This window comes from Somniosus microcephalus, chromosome 7 (assembly GCF_052327205.1).
Source record: "Somniosus microcephalus isolate GS21.2 chromosome 7, FLI_Smic_1.0, whole genome shotgun sequence".
Taxonomy (NCBI): domain Eukaryota; kingdom Metazoa; phylum Chordata; class Chondrichthyes; order Squaliformes; family Somniosidae; genus Somniosus; species Somniosus microcephalus.
In genome coordinates this window covers 138,840,292-138,859,761 of record NC_140993.1, presented here as the reverse complement: position 1 = coordinate 138,859,761, position 19,470 = coordinate 138,840,292, and the positions used below count along the sequence as shown (strand labels likewise).

Here is a 19,470-nt window from a genome sequence, read left to right as displayed (position 1 = left end):
GCCGCGATGGCTCAGCCCGGCACTCCTCTTGAGTGCCAGGCTGTTTCCACGGCACCTCGCTCCCCAGTAGTCTAGCAGGGCCCCGGTGCGCGCAGCACTAGGCCCCTCCCCTTTAACCAAGGGAGGAGGCCTGCAATGACGAGGTGCTACATGCCGACGCACATGGCGCTGTTGCACATAGCACCACGATCTTCAGTAGTAGCGCTTCAAGAAGGAGGTGGAGCGCTTCCAGTAGAGCTCCACTTCCTGCTTGGGGCGCTACTACTGAATTTCCGGCGGAGGGGCGCTAACTTTTTCGGGGTGCTAAAATTAGCACCCCGGCGACTTTAGCGCCCCAAAGGGATGCCACCCAATTTTTCCCCAATAAAGTTTGTTGCAATTGATTACAAATATTCTGTACTTTGATAAATGATAATTAAGTGCAAGAAAAAATGTACTTACAGTGCTTTGTACAAAATATTGTTTTATTAACTTTAGCATTGAACAGTGAATGATATGAAACATTTACTACTAAGAAGAAAAACGATGGCTGCTACAGAATATTATATATGTATGTACATGTATATGTATGTGTATATATCTATATAATAAAGTAAAGGTCACAGTTTGGTTTCTATTCTGTGCTGAATTAGTTGGCCTCAGCCCCAGGCAGTTGTAGGAGCCCTACAATTCACCTCAGCGCCCTGGACTAGGGATGGGAAAGACAGACAGGGCTCTGGCTCCTGCTCATTATCGAGTGAGCCCTGATGGAATGTCTGATGAGGACACTATCCAGCTCTGTTGAGATACCACAACAGTAGAACAGCCTGCTGCCACTCAACAAAAGGAGTTTGGAAAGCAATCATATTGTTGTCTCTTTTAACTAAAGATAAACATTCTGTAATTAAAGTGCGTAAACTCTCTCATGACATACAATTAGTGCAACAATAGATGAAAGGCATGCAGTGATATGTAAACATTGCTAAAATTCTCATTAGGACATCTGTGCCTTCTGTGAACAGTAATATTAATTATGCCATGTTGTACAAAGCAGAAGAAATCCCTAAATATACAGCAAAACCATATTATGGACATTAGCTTTAGAATAAACCTAATCTTCTCAGTTGTAGCTAGTAATGAGAGTCAGGTCTATTAGAGCTATGTCCCTGTAAAATGTAGTGTAACCAAGTTAAGATATATTGTTATATTGCTAATTTTATAATAAACCCCTCTCACAATGAGTCAAAATAGTCTGACCATAATTCTTGTTGCATTTTTCAATATTTTTTTCTGACCATTATTTTAATGTTTTTTTCAAACTTGAAAAATATGTAGAAATAATACACACAATGGAAATTGTGAATCTTTTTTGCTCTTAAGAGCTTATATTCTGAATATCTGTCTATAAAATCCTAGCCAGTTTATTTTTTTGTGTTGCTTATGGCAAGACAGCTGTGGGTTTATTTGTTGGCTTCAAGAGCAGAAAAGGTCAATTTCAATCATGTTTGTAATAGCTCATTTTAGACAACTACGTGCTGCTCTGCTTACAAAACATATTACAGTGAAATATGCAATTACTACAACTCAGTTTCCTACCACAGAAACATTGCAGCATTATAGCATTACAAAAATAGAATGACATGCATAATGAAAGATTCCAAGATTCACCCAAGGCATTTATTCTCTTCACCTAAATGTTCTCAGTGGTAGCAGAGTATCCATTAAGAGCTACTATGAATTATGGTTACCTAGCAACGGTAGAGAGCTTGTAGCAGCAGCCAAGAATGAAATGGATGACTGATAAAATGAATTTTCTCTGTGCATTAGGCTGTTGAAACTGTCTTTTCTTGTGGAACATAAAGTGCATTTATTTGTCTCATGCATTTTTTATTAGAAAATTATTTGAGTTCCAGGGGCTTGAATCGTTTTGCTACAGGAGATATTTGATTTTAATGTGTTTTACTAAAACGAGTAATAAAAAGGGTTTGGTTGAAAGTAATGGAAAAACTGAAAGCACTGAACCATTTTCTGTAGTTTTTTCAACAAGAAATGAAAAACACGAATTATACATTTCAAGTTTCCTGACTACCTGAATGAAAGTATTGAAACAATTCACACATGAACGGATCGCTTGCAGGTTGGGATATTTAAATATCATCATTTTAATAAAGAAACTGGTATTACATGTAGCAATTGAGGGATTCAACACAATCTTTGATTGAGAAATAGCTATTTTAGTGCAAATGAGGATTGCAGTGATTTTTTTAAATATAACTTTGTTGCCTAATAATTACATGCAAAGAAATGTACTAATTTCTGTATAAACAAAGCCAGTATTACATTTAATCTGCAATTCGGCTACTAAATGGATTCTTTATACAACTTCTCTGATGGATATTGTGGAGTCTTTGTTTTAGAAAGCAAATAATGTAACATATTGTGCATAATTCTCATTTTCTAGTATTAATAAACTACTGCATAAATTATTACAAGTTCATGGGTGCACGCAAAACAAGCTTAAGAATTTATGTAAGATTTTTTTATTTCACAAGAACATGAATATTTGAATTCAAAGAGTTTGCAGCTACACCCAGAGGATGTGGACATTTGCACAGAAAAACAATTAACATGTTGTCTGAGCCCTTTATTGTGTGAAAAATATTTATTTCCAATTCTGGTAAACAATAACCATTTTGTTCAAATCTTTTTCCACTTGAGATGCAATCAAGATTATTCGGTTGATTAAATACAAAAATGATTTATCATGTTAGTTATTTTTAACGTGTAAAATACAAGCCAGTTTTATTCTAAAAGACGTTTATTTTAATTATGTGTTTTATTTTGCATCATCATTATCACCACAGCAGATAATAAATGTGTAAATTTTTGATGATCATTCTCTTTTTGGAGGGAGTAGAAGTCTTTGATTTTCAACAGTATCAGTGTTTGGTGGAAAGGTAGGGAGACTAGAGACAGAAAGTTAATAGTTTGAGTAAAATTATAATAACCCATGATTGAATTATTACAAAAATCAGCTTATTGTTACCTTCCTAATTTGCGCTTCCCCATCCACTTTTTTTGTTATTTTTGTTTTGCTTTTTTAGGCCTTTCTGTTAACATGTACCACTTCAAAATTAAGAAGACTAGCAGGTGACCTGTTCAGGGAGAGATGCCATATGATTTAGTGAGGGCATTGCCTCGATGCTATGCACAATGACCCACAAGTTAGAAGTGGATTCCTCCACACTGTCTGACATGGTGTGGAAGCTTCGTGGGAGGCCATCACCGAACAATTGTTGGTGCACACTTATCCGTACTCTTAACGATGGGGCCCTGAAGGTCCTCATCTGTGGCCTCCATAGCAGAGCTAGAACACGAGCTCGCCCTCCGGTGAGGTGTGTCCTGTTCCATCTTTTCCTTCTTGCTCCAGCTTACCAATGTGTTGGGGAATGTTGGTAACAAAGAAGTCCATGTGCTGTATGATTCTATGAGCTCCTCACACTTGTTGGATGTGAGGGTGAAAGGGGCAGGTGAGAGGGAATTAAGGAGACAACTGGTGAAAAGAAGTTTCGATTATCTTTGTTCTCCTTGATGTTTCTGGCGTAGTGAATGGTTTTGGCAGAGGAGGGTGGGACACAATAACACTTTATGTGGTCCAGCCAGATCTGGTGATGGATAGCTAAACCAGTTGTGCAACATATATGTTCAAGTCTGCACCCCTTGGACTTAAGGGAGCAAAGATGGGGGCTATACCAGGGGGTATGACCAGGATGGGAGAGAGTAAGGGGGTAAAATTGGGTCATGCCCCCTTTGGGGCGCTAACTTCGCAGGGGTGCTAATATTTTCGGTGCGCTAAAAGTAGCGTCCCGAAAATATTAGCATCCCCGCACCCAAAATTCACTGGTAATGCCCCAAGAGGGAGGCGGGGCGCTACTGGAAGTGCCCCGCCTCCCTCTTGGGGTGCTGCGAGTGACTATCGCAGCGCTATGTGCAGCAGTGCCACGCGCTGCGGCACGTCATGCCACGGTACTGCAGGCATTCCTCCCCTTATTAAAGGGGTTGGGCCTTGCGCAGCGCGGCCCGGGGCCCAGCTGGGCCACCAGGGATCGGAGTGCCGGCAAAAGAGCCTGGCCGCAGGTAGGCCCCCTTGACCCTGTTGGACATAACGTCCGGCGGGAAGTTAGGGGGCACTACTGAAGATCACGAGCGGGGCGCTGCGCATGGCAATGACATCATCGCCGGAGACGCAGCGCCGCGGGGCGCTAACAGTTAGCGCCACCGCTAACCTCCAGCTGAATTGGCGGGAGGGGTTAGCGGTGCCGCGCCTAGGCGCTAGTTGCCTTGCACCCCCCGTTAGCGCCCTCTAGCCCTCTAGGGCGCTAATGGGAGGCACAAATCAACCGAATTTTTCCCCCCGAGAGGTTTTGCTGGAGAGCAGGGCAATAAAGGTGGAGGTGATGGAGTGGTTGAGCAAATTGACAGCTACAGAAGTATTGTGGTGAACGGAGGACCAAAAACTAGGTAGTTGGAAATTTGGAAGTGCAGTTGTAAGCGACTCGGTGAGAGTTTTTTCCAGGGTAGACACAGAAGGAAGTGGATTTGGAAGTGGCTAGTGAATGTGAGTAGGAAGGGATATAAGCATTTCGGATTTCCAGCATCTGCAGTATTTTGCTATCGTACAAGGGATATAAGCAAGTGATCGTGACCATGGTAGTAGAGAGGTTGTGGGAGATGGCAAAGCCAAGCCTTATTAACACTCCTTACCCTGAGAAACTAATACACAACTATATGGAGGGGCGGGGTGTGGTAAGATATAAATAAAAAGTGAGTCTTGAACTCACATTTTGAAATAGTTTTACGTAAACTAAGAAGAAGTATCGATAGTATCGATGCAGCTAATACTTATTATTTAAAAATAATCTAAATATTGTGACTGCCCAATAAAAATACCACAGTGTTATTGATAATTCAGAAGTCTTGTAAAAATGTTGTTATATACCTAAAATTTAATGGTAATACTTTTATTAAGCAAATTTTTATTTGCTGGGATCTGGCTAGAAATTACTCGTCTACTTTATTTCAAAGTAATTTTTGTGCAAAAATTTGAATTATCCAATCATTTGTATTAAACAATTATTAAAGTTGGATTTTAGTGCCAAAAATTTGAATTATCAGATAACTGTAATTAAACGACTTTGAACTAAGATATATATTAGTGCCTAAACACTTGAAGTGCTCATTGCACATTGTTACATTATTTAAATGTGTTACTGCCTCCATTAAAATACAGGACAGAGGAACGCATTAAGCATTCATCCACATCTATTCGCAAAAGCAGTTTCTAGTGATATTGTAAAACTTACATTGTGGCTTTTCTCCCCCCCCCCCCCCCCTCCCCCCCGTCTTGGCAAAAGCTGTCAATGGGTTGAGATGCCTTTGGAGCATTTCCAAAGGCAGTAAGAATATTTGTCCTCCTATTCTGCCACCTCTCTTTAATTACCCACATCTTTAAATTTCACCTACATTTAATTTTCTGCACCCATCACTAATGTGCTCCCTGCACATGTCCAAATCTGCACTTACAGTTGTGAATAATTAAGCAAATAGGCTGACTCCTGACAATTGAGTGCAATTAGTGTATTACTATTCTGACGAGATTTGCACCAGTTCTTAACCATTTCGAACTGATTTACACCAGTACATGAAAATAAGTCCCCTTGAATTCCCTTTGGTTTGAATACAGACTATGCCCGCCACATTTAAAATGTCTGTAGCACAGCAACCTGCTATGGGAGGTGATATAAAATGATATAATTATCTCTTTAGAAGAGTTGCTGTTTATTTTTAAAAAAACACAATTAATTTTCCTTCTATGTCCCAACTGCAGAAGTAATTAAGGTTTGATAAAAGTAAATTAGTGAACTGATTCATTATGTGCATCTGTAGCACTGTTTCATATCTACTCTGAAACTGAATTAAACTGACTATGATCGGGTTTTTAATATGTGTTATATGTTTCTTTCTCATGACCTTTTGTAAATTCTAAATGCAATAAAATGCATTGGTCAGAAGTAAACCACATTATTGAAACACCATAGCCACAACATAAAAAGTTTCAAACTATTCCAGTAATGGTTTAAATGCCACTTGCCAATAATATACATTTTGGCAGGCTGACTAGAAACTGGGATATTAGCGGTAATTTTCTAGCTTTTTGCCACTCTCCCCACTAGGAGCACAAAGTTAGAAAATCACCCCAATATAGTATACTCAAAGCAAAAGAATATTACTAAAGAAATGTTACTAAAGAAATTTGATGGAAGAATTTGGTGAAATTATTGCATAATTCGTAAACCAGCTTAGTGTCGCTGCCATGGCTCCTACAACCAAAGCAGAACTAATGTGTAATTCTGTTAGTGATTGCACCATTGATGCAAAGCTTTGTGGGCAGACTGGGATTTCCTCCACCTTAGTGCAACCATTACATGAATGTATTGCATACTCCACAGCTGGATTATCACATTTTTGGCAATTATACTGGTTAAGTAACAATTTAGCAACTTGCGATTGGTGAAAGAAGCATTATTACAGCTATGTGTGATTGCTCCGTTTTCTGTCATTCTCACTAGTTAATTTGTGCTTCACAAAATCACCCCGCAGGAAAACCATGTGCAGCTGCCTTATTGATGGACAGCTTTTGAAATTTGGAAAAAATAGCGTTATAAAGTCATTCAGTCCAACAGAGGAAAATATGCACCCCCTTGTTCGACTGCCCTCATTAAAAATAATGACAAGAATCTATTAAATATAGATGTTCAGGTCAACTTCTCCTGACAGTAATCAACTTATGGCAAAATGTTTGCTCAGTGGATCAACCCAACCAATATCTTGGAATAACATTTGAATTTAAAAAAAAATTAAATTATTGATGCCAATTTTATAATATCTTACATGGTATTTTGAATTTCTTTCAGAAAGAAACTAACAAACTTTTGTTACAGGATAAATCTGAGCTCTAGAAAAAGATGGTAAGTCAAACATTATAATTCAAGGGACAGTAGAGTCGAAGGGCAAATGCCAATATATTAGATGGAACGAGGTTTATGGGTCAAATTTTATATTCACATTCCAAGCATTACTTTTGTGATGCCATGGGCTGTTTTAATCAGACATGTGAGTAATAAATAAGTGAGATTTTATAATATAAAGGGGGGAATTTTAACCTAAATAAACGGGTGGGTTGGGGGCATGTGGGTAGTTAAAGTGTTAAGAATCTGGATCCCGACATGAATCCACCTGCAACTCGCCCACTTCTGATTTCAACGGAGGCAGGACGGGGCAGGTAGCCAATCCGCTGCCACGAGGCAGGTTGCCTATTAAATATTATAATGAGGCTGGAAGCCTCTGCTTTAACCTCCATTTTGAATTTAACTTTACCTGGTCAGATTTTGCACGCCTCGTGAGACCCGCCAGCTAAAGTCAGGTGGGGATTGCCTTTACACTTACCTCCTGGATTCAGGGTCCCTACCTAACCCACCTCCCATGATCGGAGAAACCCCCATGAACCCTCCGATTCTCCCCCCCCCCCCCCTCCGACGAGGCCTTCCCCCCCTGCCCCATGCTCCTTCAGCCTTCCGATGTCGTTTGCCTCCCCCCTTACTCCTCCTCCGGCCCTCCAATGTCATCTGCCTCTGCCTCTGCCCCCCCACCCGCCACTCCTCCTCACTAACCCCCCCCCGCTGCTCCCGGCCACCAATCTCTTCAGACAACCCCTCCCCTCCCATGCTGGTCCCAGCCCCCAATCGCTTCCGTTCACCTCCCCAGACCCACTCCTCTGGCTGTCCTGGCCCTCACATGATCCCTTCCTCCCTCCCTTCCTTCTCTCTGCGGCCTAGTGCCGCAGGCCTACCCGCCTGGAGCCATCCAGCCTCTCCATCTGGCTGGCTGCAGGTGGGAAGCAGAGGCTTCCTATGCAAATCAGGCCCTGTCATTAAATTTGGCAGGGCCTGAGGGAAACCCGTTCCCCCGGGTTTCCCAACCGCCTTGGGGCCCCCACGCTCCCAACCCGCCTTCTCCATTAAAATTCAGCCCAAAAAAAGAAAAGAAAAAAAAAAGAAATACCTGCATTTTTATAGCACCTTTCATGACCACCGGATGTCCCAAAGTGCTTTAGAGCCAATGAATTACTTTTTTTGAAGTGTAGTCAGTGTTGTAATGTAGGAAACGCAACAGCCAATGTGCGCACAGCAAGCTTCCACAAACAGCAATGTGATAATGCCCAGATAATCTCTTTTAGTAATGTTGATGGAGGGATAAATATTGGCCAGGACAGAGTTGGACTGTCTGCTCCTGACTCTTAAACCTGTTTTTAACTCCTCCCTACTCAGTAGAAGCAGTGTGGGAGCAAGGGTAAGATGGTGGAGGGGTTCCCGACATGGTCCTGCTCCCTTGCCCTACCATTTTTACTTACCTGACTTCAGGCATGGAATGGCCATCCATCCCAGAAGAAGTAAGGGCCTAATTAAAATGGCAGTGTCACATCCCAATGATGTCATCAGGATGTGCATTTTAACTGCAGGCCTGATTCTGCATGGTCTCCAGCCCGCCGGCATATGCAGAAAGGGGGCCGGACGGTTCACTGCCCGCTTCAGCTCCCGCAGCCCCGTTTCCCACCCAGAGTTAAAATTGGCCTTCTACTTTCTGGAGGCGGCAGCTCCTATGTTATGCTTCTGTGAAGTGGCTTGGGATCATTTTCTCTGTTGAAGGTGCTATATAAATGCAAATTGTTTTTATTATTAACACTCTCTCTAACCTCTCAACTAGCCCTGGTAACCTGGATTCTTATAGTTCTGGTGTGTTTTTCCGGTAACTATTTTAAATACATTGATTTTTAATTAATTTTGTCAGTATTTTAATTAGTGTGTCCCCAAATGTCTTTTGATCCTGACATGTCCCTTGAGTGGCCTTGCTGTTCAGAGCAATTCATTACTTTGTAATCTTAAGCATATGGCATTAACTGCAGGTCAGAAAAATGATTTAATACAATATTTTCATGTGAATGAAAACTAGCAAATAACTATATAAGGTGTGTCAAATATAGAGGGTAGCCTGCAATAGAAAAATACACAAGTCCGAAGAAAGACACAGGCTTCCGAATTGGAAAAAAACTGCCAGCTTTTTATTGAGTTTTATTGTTAGGTAGAAGGGAAATTACAGCACTCAGTGGGGCAGATCTTGACATTATTTGCGATGCTATAAAATGGGTGATAGCGAGTCGGCAGCCCATTTTACATTTCTCCTGATTTTTATTTCTATTGAACATTTTTTTTCAGATATTGACCGATTTGCTGTAGATTTTAAGTAATTTCTGTTTTATTTTTGATGTTTTATGACATTTCAGATGCCCTACAGTTGCATTTCTTTGATTATTGCAAAACTTGAACCTGGTTGCACTTTTTCATGAATAAGACATTGTTGAGTTATGGGAACTAATGAGTGGCAGGGCAGAGTGGTGAGGCAAAACTTTTGATTTCCTGCAGGTCCAAGGAATTTCCAGCCTTAGCCATGTTGGTGTGTGGAATGTTAAACTGAGACCACATGCTGGGAATTTCCTCAGAGCTTCTCCCACTCCACTGCCATAGCTTCAACAAAAGTGCAGTAAAAATTTCATTTATGCGCATAAATGGTATTTCCACCACACTTCCAGCAAAGTTATGGTGGCGGAGTGGGAGCAGCTCCGACGGAATTTCTGGCCCTCCAGTTGCTTATCCACAGGAAAGGAGGAAAAAATGAAGAGGGACTGAGAGCAGATCTTTGCAGACGACCATTATCTGTCTTGGTCACAGTTGATGACTGACCCTTTGAGACCAAAGGAAATAGTTTACTCTCAATATAATTTTTTTCCAAGAGGCAATGGTAATCAGATATTTAACCATTAGCGAGTATCATTTTGGCTGTTCTGAAAACTCTTCCATTTTCTAGGATCTTCCAATAATTTTCTTCTTGTAGTTGGATCGTTTAATCATTAGTAATAAATTATAGCCAAGATACTAACATAGACTTAATGTAGGATTTCTGTAAAATGATTCCACATTTCTATTATTAAATCATATAAAACAACTATAGTAAATGTTAGTGATCATTTTTAGGTGGTTTCTTCATATCTTACCCCAGGGAATGGTAAATAATCATCAGTTTCTGAAGACATTGAATCACAAGGGAAATGAGTATTTTCACAGTCACTTTCTATTGGACTTACCATGATAAAGAAAAGTTTTTCATTTTCACGCTTCATTCTCAGACTTCCTTGATTCTCACACCTCTTAACCTTTTTAACAACAAAGTAACAACCTGAATGCTCCTAATGATTCTGTATCTGGAAATAATGACCTTGAGCAGAAAAACTATATTAATTGTAAGAGGATAAATAACTAGAAGCATATCAAGAATGTGCTGTAATGTTGCTTAACCTTTGTCAGATACTGCATTCCACTAAATTGTAAATAGCCACGAGGGACCTGTCTGCAGCCATAATTGACCAGTGAAGGCATTATCCACAAAATAATCTGCTATAGTAACCAGTTTTGGTAACTAAATTTAGGAGATATGCTTTGCGTTGACTGGGTTTTAACCTGGTACTGTCTCAATGTTGAAGTGTTTAACAAACAGTTCCTTATTTGATTAACAACACATAAAAATGCCATTAAAAAGTCTCTTTAAAAATACCATCTGTTACTGAAGATATTCAAACCTATGGAGCAAGAATCAATGTCAGAAATTTATGGTTTGTATCTTATATTGCTTCCCCCCCCCTTTTAGTCCTTGAATTCTGGCTCTGTGATTGTTAAGAACTTTGGGAGGTGGGGAGAAGGAAGGTCAGTAGCATGGGTACATAAACTGCATATTCCAGAAATAACTGTCTGCTACAAAAACTTGAAAGTATGCTTAGTGGATAGTGTCAGGAGCAACGGTTTTGAAGAGTTAAGCATATTTAGTTCCTATCTGAATGGCAGAAACACTTTTACTGGTTAGCCATGGCCCACAGCATTATTATCTTTATGCCATAATCTGTATATATTTCTGGGTTCACTATGATTCCCTGGCATATTACAAACATTTTTATTTTGTTGTAAGGATATTGTCATTATCGACTAGGCCTTCATAAACAGCTAATGTCAGCTTTCACATTTAGATTTATTGAAAAATATTGTGTAGGCAGTGTCAGTTACCTATGTACAATTATCAAATTATTAAATGGCATTTGTGTAAGTTATAGACTTGGACCATAGTCCTAGCTCCCACTAAAATATTATCTTGCAGAAATTTGAACAAGATCAATAGACAGCCAATAAAAAAAAAATTTAAAATCATACAGCACCTAATTAATTAAAATAACCATCTTGAATTTTAATATGGTTTCAAAACAAATTGTAGTCTAAGATATATGTACATACATCCGCACATTAATAAAGCCTACTGTGTGCCCATGTATAACAGCTTCTAAACCTTTGAGCAATGTCAAGGCCATATGATCTTTAATTTACTTTTTATCCCCAAACACATGTAATGCGTATTTGACATTATTGGTGAACATGCTTCAATGCTGATATATGTTACATTTTTTCATGCAGAGCCCATAAAATATTTTGGGTTTTCTGGCGTTCAAGATGATGAATACTTGTCCTTAGCAATTGAACACTTTCCTCCCTTTTTTACACTTATCAGAACAGCACTCCCAGGCCAGGTATAGCATAGTTAAATACACAATCTTCTCTTCTTATGCAGTCCCTCAATACACAATAGCAATTATTCCACATTACTCCACCGATGTATCTTAACTCCATTCACAGAAAAACATTGTTAATGCAAGACATATATTTCCACTTTTCACACTAGCCAGCCTTGTGACCTTGCCAGTTTAATACCAATTTATCGACAGTTCTGTATTATGAAGTTGACCCCAAAAGGAAGTGGTTTGAGTCTGCTCAAAGCTCAATTCAATGCAGAGGCAATGAGAGTAGTTTTTCTTGGAATTGCAGCATATGACCCAGAAGTGGAAGGTTCTTCCCAATGTACCTCTCATTCACAATGGACACGTTTTAAGAGTTCTATTCATCCCCCCACACTCCCCTCTCCTAGAAAAAGTTTGTTTTTCAATGAATATAATAGTTTATTTTAAGCAAGGACAACAGTTTTTTCAATCTTTAAACAATAGAACACTGTCTTTGTCACTGATCCGTCATATATCTGTTCAAACCACACGTTAGGGATTTAAAAACCTATTACTTTAACTGCTTTCTGAGAAGAAGTTGTCATTATATATTCTAGTAGTTAAGCTGGTTATTTTTTTTGTTTCGCAAAAGATGGTAACGTTCATTTAATAGCATACACTTTTTCAATTTCACGGTTGAATGCCCTCTTGATAAAGACTGAAATTATACAGTGAAAAAATCAATGCAGTAGTTTCATTGGATTTTGGAGAATTGCAAAATCAAAAAGACAATTTCAGCTTTTTCTTCTCATGCTTAAATTGCATAATATTAACAAGAACTCACTTTTTGGTCCATTTAAATTCAAATAAACAGAATTAAACTTTTCAAATGGTGTGCTATGCTGTACTTTTCATCTCGGAACATAAGTTGTGTCAGTTCCTTATGTGATCTCAAGATAACCAGTTATGGACTTACAAGTCAATCAACTCTTAAAAGCAAGGGGGAATTTTAACCCCCAAAAATCTCAAACCCGACCCCAACTCACCCAAGGAGGCGGGTCAGGGGGCGGCCAACCAATTAGCTCTCAGTCGGTAAAATCTTTTAAGGAGGCTGCGTGTGTACCTCCCATTTTAACAGGTTTAAAAAAATTGTTAACCCATTTCGGCCGGGTTTCCCGAAACCCAGCAGGTAAAAGGAGGCGAGAAGGGCTGGATCCATAAGGTACGTGCATTTATAGTACTGTTTATGAGCCAGAAGGAGAAGGAATGTTTCCTCCAGGCCCAACAAGCAAAGATCATTCCCCACCCCACAATCACCGACCCCCCTCACAATCACCGACCCCCCTCACAATCACCGACCCCCCTCACAATCACCGACCCCCCTCACAATCACCGACACCCTCGCAATCACTGACTCTCCCCCCCGCTGTGATCACCGATCTCCTGCCCGAGCCCGATCTCCTGCCCGACCCCGATCTCCTGCCCGACCCCGATCTCCTGCCCGATCTCCTGCCCGACCCCGATCTCCTGCCCGACCCCGATCTCCTGCCCGACCCCGATCTCCTGCCCGACCCCGATCTCCTGCCCGACCCCGATCTCCTGCCCGACCTCAATCTTCTCCCAACATCGATTTCCCCCTGACCTTGATCTTCTCCACCCCCAGCTGCAGCCTTGTACCACAGGCTTTCCCACCCAACCTGGTGAAAAACTTTAAAACACATCCTGCTGTTAATTTCAGCAGGACGTCCAGGAAACCCGTACTCATAGGTTTCCCATCTGGAACTCCTCCATCCCCCGCCACCCTGTAAATATCGGGGCCAAAGTCTCTATGTGAAGTTGTAAACAATTTAAGTATAATGTAGCAATAATTTAACAGACAACAGTTTAGCAGTTTGTGCATTGTAGAAGACAAATTATATAGAACCACTCTAACAGCACACTTGCAAGTATTTAATGTTGCTATGAGCAAATGGATTATTTAACAACATTGGCCAAGTTTTTATTCTGCACCCTTTCTTGTGCAGGCAAAGCAACGTAAACATAATGGCCCCAATTTTGACGGCCTCTGTTCAGCGGGAACGGGGTGCCGGCTCCCGATCTACCCATCAGCATTTTCATTGGGGCCTTCGCATGGGCGGCCAGGCACCCGCCTGTTTCAGGTAGGAGCCTACTTGTTATATGCTAATCGGCATCCTATGATGTACATAGGACCCTGATGCAATTTTGAGGTGCCAGTAAGAGGAATGTGCACGGCACAGGCTCCACTCCTTTGTTTTTTTAAATGAATTCTTAGAATGTGGGCATCGTTGGCAAGGCTGGCATTTAATGCCCATCCCTAGTTGCCCTGACTGCTGCGTATAGCGGTTTGATACAACTAAGTGGCTTGCTAGGCCAATTCACAGAGTACTTAAGAGTCAACGATGTTGGCGTGGGACTGGAATCACAAATAGACCAGACTGAGTAAGGACAGGTTTCCTTCCCTAAAGGACATTAGTGAACCAGTTGGGTTTCAATGACAATGCGATAGCTTCATGGTCACTCTTACAGGTACCATCTTTTTATTTCCAGATTTAAAAAAAACCTAAATTAAAATGCCCAATCTGATTGGCCAAGCCCATCTGCTCTCTTAAACTGGTAGTTTTGCTGTATTTACTGGCACAGTGCCTCTTCGAGCTCTCTGACTGAAGAATCTTGGGGAAAACGGTTGAAATTTAAAAAATATATACATGTACACTTTTTGTTTTACTTTTCTTCTAACTTACATTCCAAAGCACTAATTTTTACATTAAAATTGAATTATATAAAACAGCAGTAAATGCTTTAATTTGAAAAATCAATAAGGGATGATTTCAGCCATTAATATAACAGGAGTAATCCATTTCTTTCAGTCTGCTAAATCAGTGCAATTCTGTGCTGTTTTCAACAGCCACCATTGTTGAGCTCCTCTGATGACTCTGTTGTATGTGCATTGGCTCTTGTAATACTAACTTGTGCAGGCCACAGTGGTCCCAGGTTTGACCTCTGGGGTGGTTGGGGTGTGATTTTAAAGTAGTGCTCAAGATGGGCGCGAAGCCGTCAGAGCAGCTGCTCAGACTGCCCGGTTGTACCAGCATGAGTCTCAAGCTGCTGGTAAGCTGTGGGCACCAAGTGGGTGTCCCGGCAGCTCGCCACTCATGCAAGGGCGGGAAATCAGCTGGCTCCCATGCTGAGCCGAGTGACAGGTCGGGCCTGGGAGCGGAGGAGATGAACCTGGAGGAGGGGAAGGAGCCTTTAGCAGGCTGTCAGCTCCACCTGGGCACACCAAGAATAAAAATTAGAAGTTTCCTGGGCCGTTTAATAACCACTGGTTAGGCCACTCGCCATCTGGTATAAATAGGTGAAGTGTACTTTTGTAGTTGAAAATTGCAATTGGGTTCCTACAAATGGCGTGAGACCCTGTTTGTATATTTAGGCAGCTTCCCACCTGTTTCAGGCAAGTGGGCCATTCGCCCATATACAGGCCCACCTGAAATCTGCATCACAATTTTTTATTGCTGGCTACCTATTTTTAAGATGAGAAATGGGCAGCTGGCAGTTGAAAATCCCCCCATCCTCCTGTTGATAAAACTTAGCTTCGGGTGGTGGGGAGAGGGAAGAAGGGGGAATCAGCCAATGTTCCCACTCCTGATTGTTACCCACTGATCCCTGCTGGAAAGTGTGCATGTGTGGATGTCAGGTGAGAAGAGGATTGGGATTGGTTGTGTTATCCAGTATGACTAAATAATCTGGCAACACACGTGAAAATGTTTGATTTGGCAAGACACCAAAGGGCAGTCAATATCCATGGAACCATCCCCAGTGTTTTCAGGAGAAGAGGGGAGAGCATAAGAAGAAGAACCCAACACCCATCATTGTTTAATTAATCCATTGCAAAACTTATTTCTTTTGTTGAACATCTTGGAGGTTAGAGCATTGAAGACATATCTCACAGATTTGATTCTAAATAGTTTTGTAGCATAACAGATAACCAAAAAGTAATGTTAATTCTTTAAACTATCACCCTTTTAAGGGTTACAGTGACAGTATTGTCTTTAGCTGCATGTAGAAGGTAGCTTGACTAATCATCAGATATTCACTGAAGGTGTCTGCAGAGTTTTCCTTTGGTCATTGCCAGTAGTACACAGTTAGCAGCATGTAAATACAGCCATAGACTGTAGTTACATTAAACTCCAGCAGTGTCTGTCAGTGGCCCTGGGGATCATGCTCACCACTGCTCTGTGTCAAGTGGTGACAGGCAGGGAAGGCTTCAGGGACACCACACCTCTTCTGCTGAAAGCTGGCATACTTCCAGATCTGCTTGCTAACACCACATAGGCAGCAGCTGGTAAGTAACATTAACAAACAGAGCCTCAGGGCTACCCACATTGTACACTAGTTGGCGGACGGGGAAAGCAATGTGCAGTAGTAGGGAACAGCTGGCCAGAACAGAAACAGCAAAGTAGTAGTTACTAGTTAGAGCCAATGCACAAGTGCTTTGATATAGATTATAGTAAATGACAGCAATAATGATGGGTCTTTGTACAAAAGTGAAGAGTTTCTCAGTTTGAAATGAAAGTGGCTGTTGTCAGGAATAGATCCTGATCAAAATAATACTTTACAAATTCTTGTCAGTCAGAACACACAATTCTCTGGAATCACCAGAAACGCTCCTAAGTTCACAGCGCATGTCAGTGGCAAACTTACTGGGCTAAAAATTTGGGTGTTTAACGCCACCTGTTACCGGCATAATATGGCGCAAAAATGGCGGCTGCCGCTCTTCCGCCAGCTGGTGGTGGGTCCCACGGCGGCCGCAATTTTGCGGGGGCCAGCAGCGCTGCCGATAAACGCAACCATTGGAGGAATTGAAATTAACCAGATTGTGACGTAAGTGAGTGTGCAACGCTCAAGTGACGCCCGATCTATAGCATTGGATTTTGCCGCTCAACTTACAACCTAAACTTGCCTAAACAACGAGAGGCAGAGCAAGCATTCAAAAGCAGGAAGGAGGCCCCAGCAGTGATATTTAAAGGGATCATCAGCAATCAGTTGCATCTGACATGGTTCTCCAGTCTGACTGGCTGTGTGCTACTTTCTGCAACTCCACCAGCTTCTTTCAAGGTTCTTTGGTAACAGGGAGTGTTGTTGCAAGTGCAGAACGCCTTCATTATTTTTTAAAGGCTTCTGCTCACAACACTTGCTCACAGTCATGGGGGTTGTACTGGCAGTCAACCTCACGCTCCAGGATCTTCGGCAGAGGGAGTGGAGGCAGTAAGGAAGACGGGAACATGCGCGCAGAGGGAGGAGGGCCATGAGGGCTCTCAACAGGAGGACTTACCCATCTAGGGTCTTCCAACAGCACGTCTCCTACCTCCACTTAAGCGAGGAGCAGTGTCTTAGGAGACTACATTTCACCAAGGTGGTGGTCACAGAACTCTACCACCTCCTGCAACCAGACCTGCAGCCTGAGAGCAGGGCGACCATGGCTCTCCCAGTGGCAGTCAAGGTCACCATGGCCCTCAATTTCTTTGCCAGCAGATCTTTCCAGTCTGCAGCAGGAGACATAGCTAACGTCTCTCAGTTCACCATCCATCGCTGCATCCGGGAGGTCACTGTGGCTCTCTACACCAGGAGAAGGGACTATGTTTTCTTCTCTTTGAGCAAAGAGGAGCAGGATGAGTGCGCATGTGGCTTTGCCAGGATAGCGGGCTTCCCCATGGTGCAGGGTGCCATCGACTGCACACATGTGGCTTTGCCAGGATAGCGGGCTTCCCCATGGTGCAGGGTGCCATCGACTGCACACATGTGGCTTTGCGGGCGCTGTATAACAATCCTGAGCTCTTCCATAACCCAAAGACTACAACTCACTTAATGTACAGGTAGTGTGCAACCACACACAACAAATCCTCAATGTCAATGCCTATTATCCTGGCAGTAGCCGTGATGCCTTCGTCCTGTGTCAGTTCGGTGTGCCAGCAAACTTCCAGCCATCTTCCAGCCACCACAACAAACTTGAGGGTGGCTGGTCGAAGACCAGGGCTATCCGCTCTGCACCTGGTTCATGACTCCCCTCTGCAACCCCAACACTTGTGCCCAGCACTCATATAATGAGAACCATGCTTGCACGAGGAACATCATTGAGCAGACCATCAGGCTACTAAAGCAATGGTTCTGTTGCCTTGACCACACGGGAGGAGCCCTCCAGTACTCGGCGGAGATGATGTCCCATTTTGTGGTGGTCTGCTGTATGCGTCACAACTTAGGCCATCATTAGGGCACAGCCCTTTCCACCAGGGATTGCGGGACCACCTCCGGAGGAGGACGAGGGAGAGGAGAACGAGTAGGAGGATGGGGAGAAAGAGGTAAAGGAGGATGACAAGCAACAGGAAGAGGAGGGAGGGAGGGAGGAGGCAGGCAGCCAATTGTCCTTCCGGACGGGCTCTCCGTGAACGCCTCATCAGACTCCGGTTCCAATTAATGAAACCCCAGATCCCCATTGCTCACCACATCCCCATCACACCATCCCTGCCTCACAGAATGTCACAGCGCCCACCTGGGCACAAAGCTGAAATGAGAGACACCTCAAAAGATACCAAACAAAATTAATAAATTTATCACAAATCAATTCACACATATTTACATTACAATATGAACTAACCACCCTTGCGCAATCCCTTAGGCCGTGATTTCGCCAACCGAGGCGGGTCCAGGGTCGATCGCGCGGTCCCAGCCTGCTGCCTGCTCCAGCCCACACTTGCCAAGTGATTTTATGTTGATTAGGCTTGTTAAGCCTGCCCAGCGAGGTTCCCGGCCAATTAAAAGGAAGTGGGTCTGATGATGTCATTTGATGACAAGTCATCAGCTGGTTTCCTTAAAAGGGCCATGTCCAAATTTACTTTGACAGTTGTGCTGTCAGTGTTCTACAGCATTGAGGTGCTGCAAACACTGACGAGCGCTGCACAAAGGTGCGCGGCTGCACCCAGGCTCTCCCATGACTCCCTCCATATACTTATGGAGGGAGTCACAGCAAGCAAGGTGGTTCTCTCCCCTTCCAAAGGAGACCAGCACAGCCTGGTTGCACATTGCACAGGAGGGCACAAGCAGGAATGTCATCAGGAGGACTAGGCTGCAGTGGCGTAAACCTTTCAATGATCTCAGTAGATCACAAAACATTACTGCCAACCCACACTCAACCTCATCCTGCTGTGCCCCTCATCACATCCCCCTCACTCTGCCTTCCCTACCCTACTCCTGCACATCTTAACTCACACCAACTTACCTTGCACCTCCACCTATCCCTCTCTATCTACATTATCACTTCTCCATCTCACTAGCCACCCCTCATCCTACTGGTGCTGCTGGTGTGCCTGGTGTTGGGGCTGATCATGGTGGGATTCTGAGGACCAAGGTGAGATTTTTTCAAGGGCACTGATGCTGATGGAATAGATGACAGGTGAGGTTGAGATGACAGAAGCGATCTGTCAATGGTGAGGGAGCACTTCCAATGAGGTGACACTGGATAGAGAGTTTACTCCAAACACTTGCTAGCTGCATAAAGCTCAATCTGTCTTCCAAATGCAAAAAGCAAGAGCTTCTAACCTTGGAAAGTGAAGACCTATGAAATGGGAGCTTTTATAGACCATTTGAAGCTGTCAAGTTAGTAAATCAGCCCGTGCTGACTAGGGTTGCAAAATTCTGGGAATTTTTAAGAGGAAACTTTCCATGGGAATTTATGGGAATTTTGAGTTTTTTTGCACACTGATGGT

General features: G+C 42.6%; 1 protein-coding gene across 12 annotated transcripts in view; it reads left to right on the top strand.

The window, feature by feature from the left end:
- tox (thymocyte selection-associated high mobility group box) overlaps positions 1-19,470 on the top strand; it is a 368,590-nt gene that overhangs the window by 277,558 nt on the left and 71,562 nt on the right. For 10 of the 12 annotated variants that reach the window (XM_085993010.1, XM_085993006.1, XM_085993002.1 and 7 more), the window contains one exon: positions 13,714-13,848. The exons of the other annotated variants lie outside the window; for them this stretch is intronic. In XM_085993010.1, coding sequence (XP_085849136.1) covers positions 13,714-13,848 — 135 coding nt within the window. The remainder of the gene's footprint in view (positions 1-13,713; positions 13,849-19,470) is intronic. 12 annotated transcript variants of the gene reach the window in all.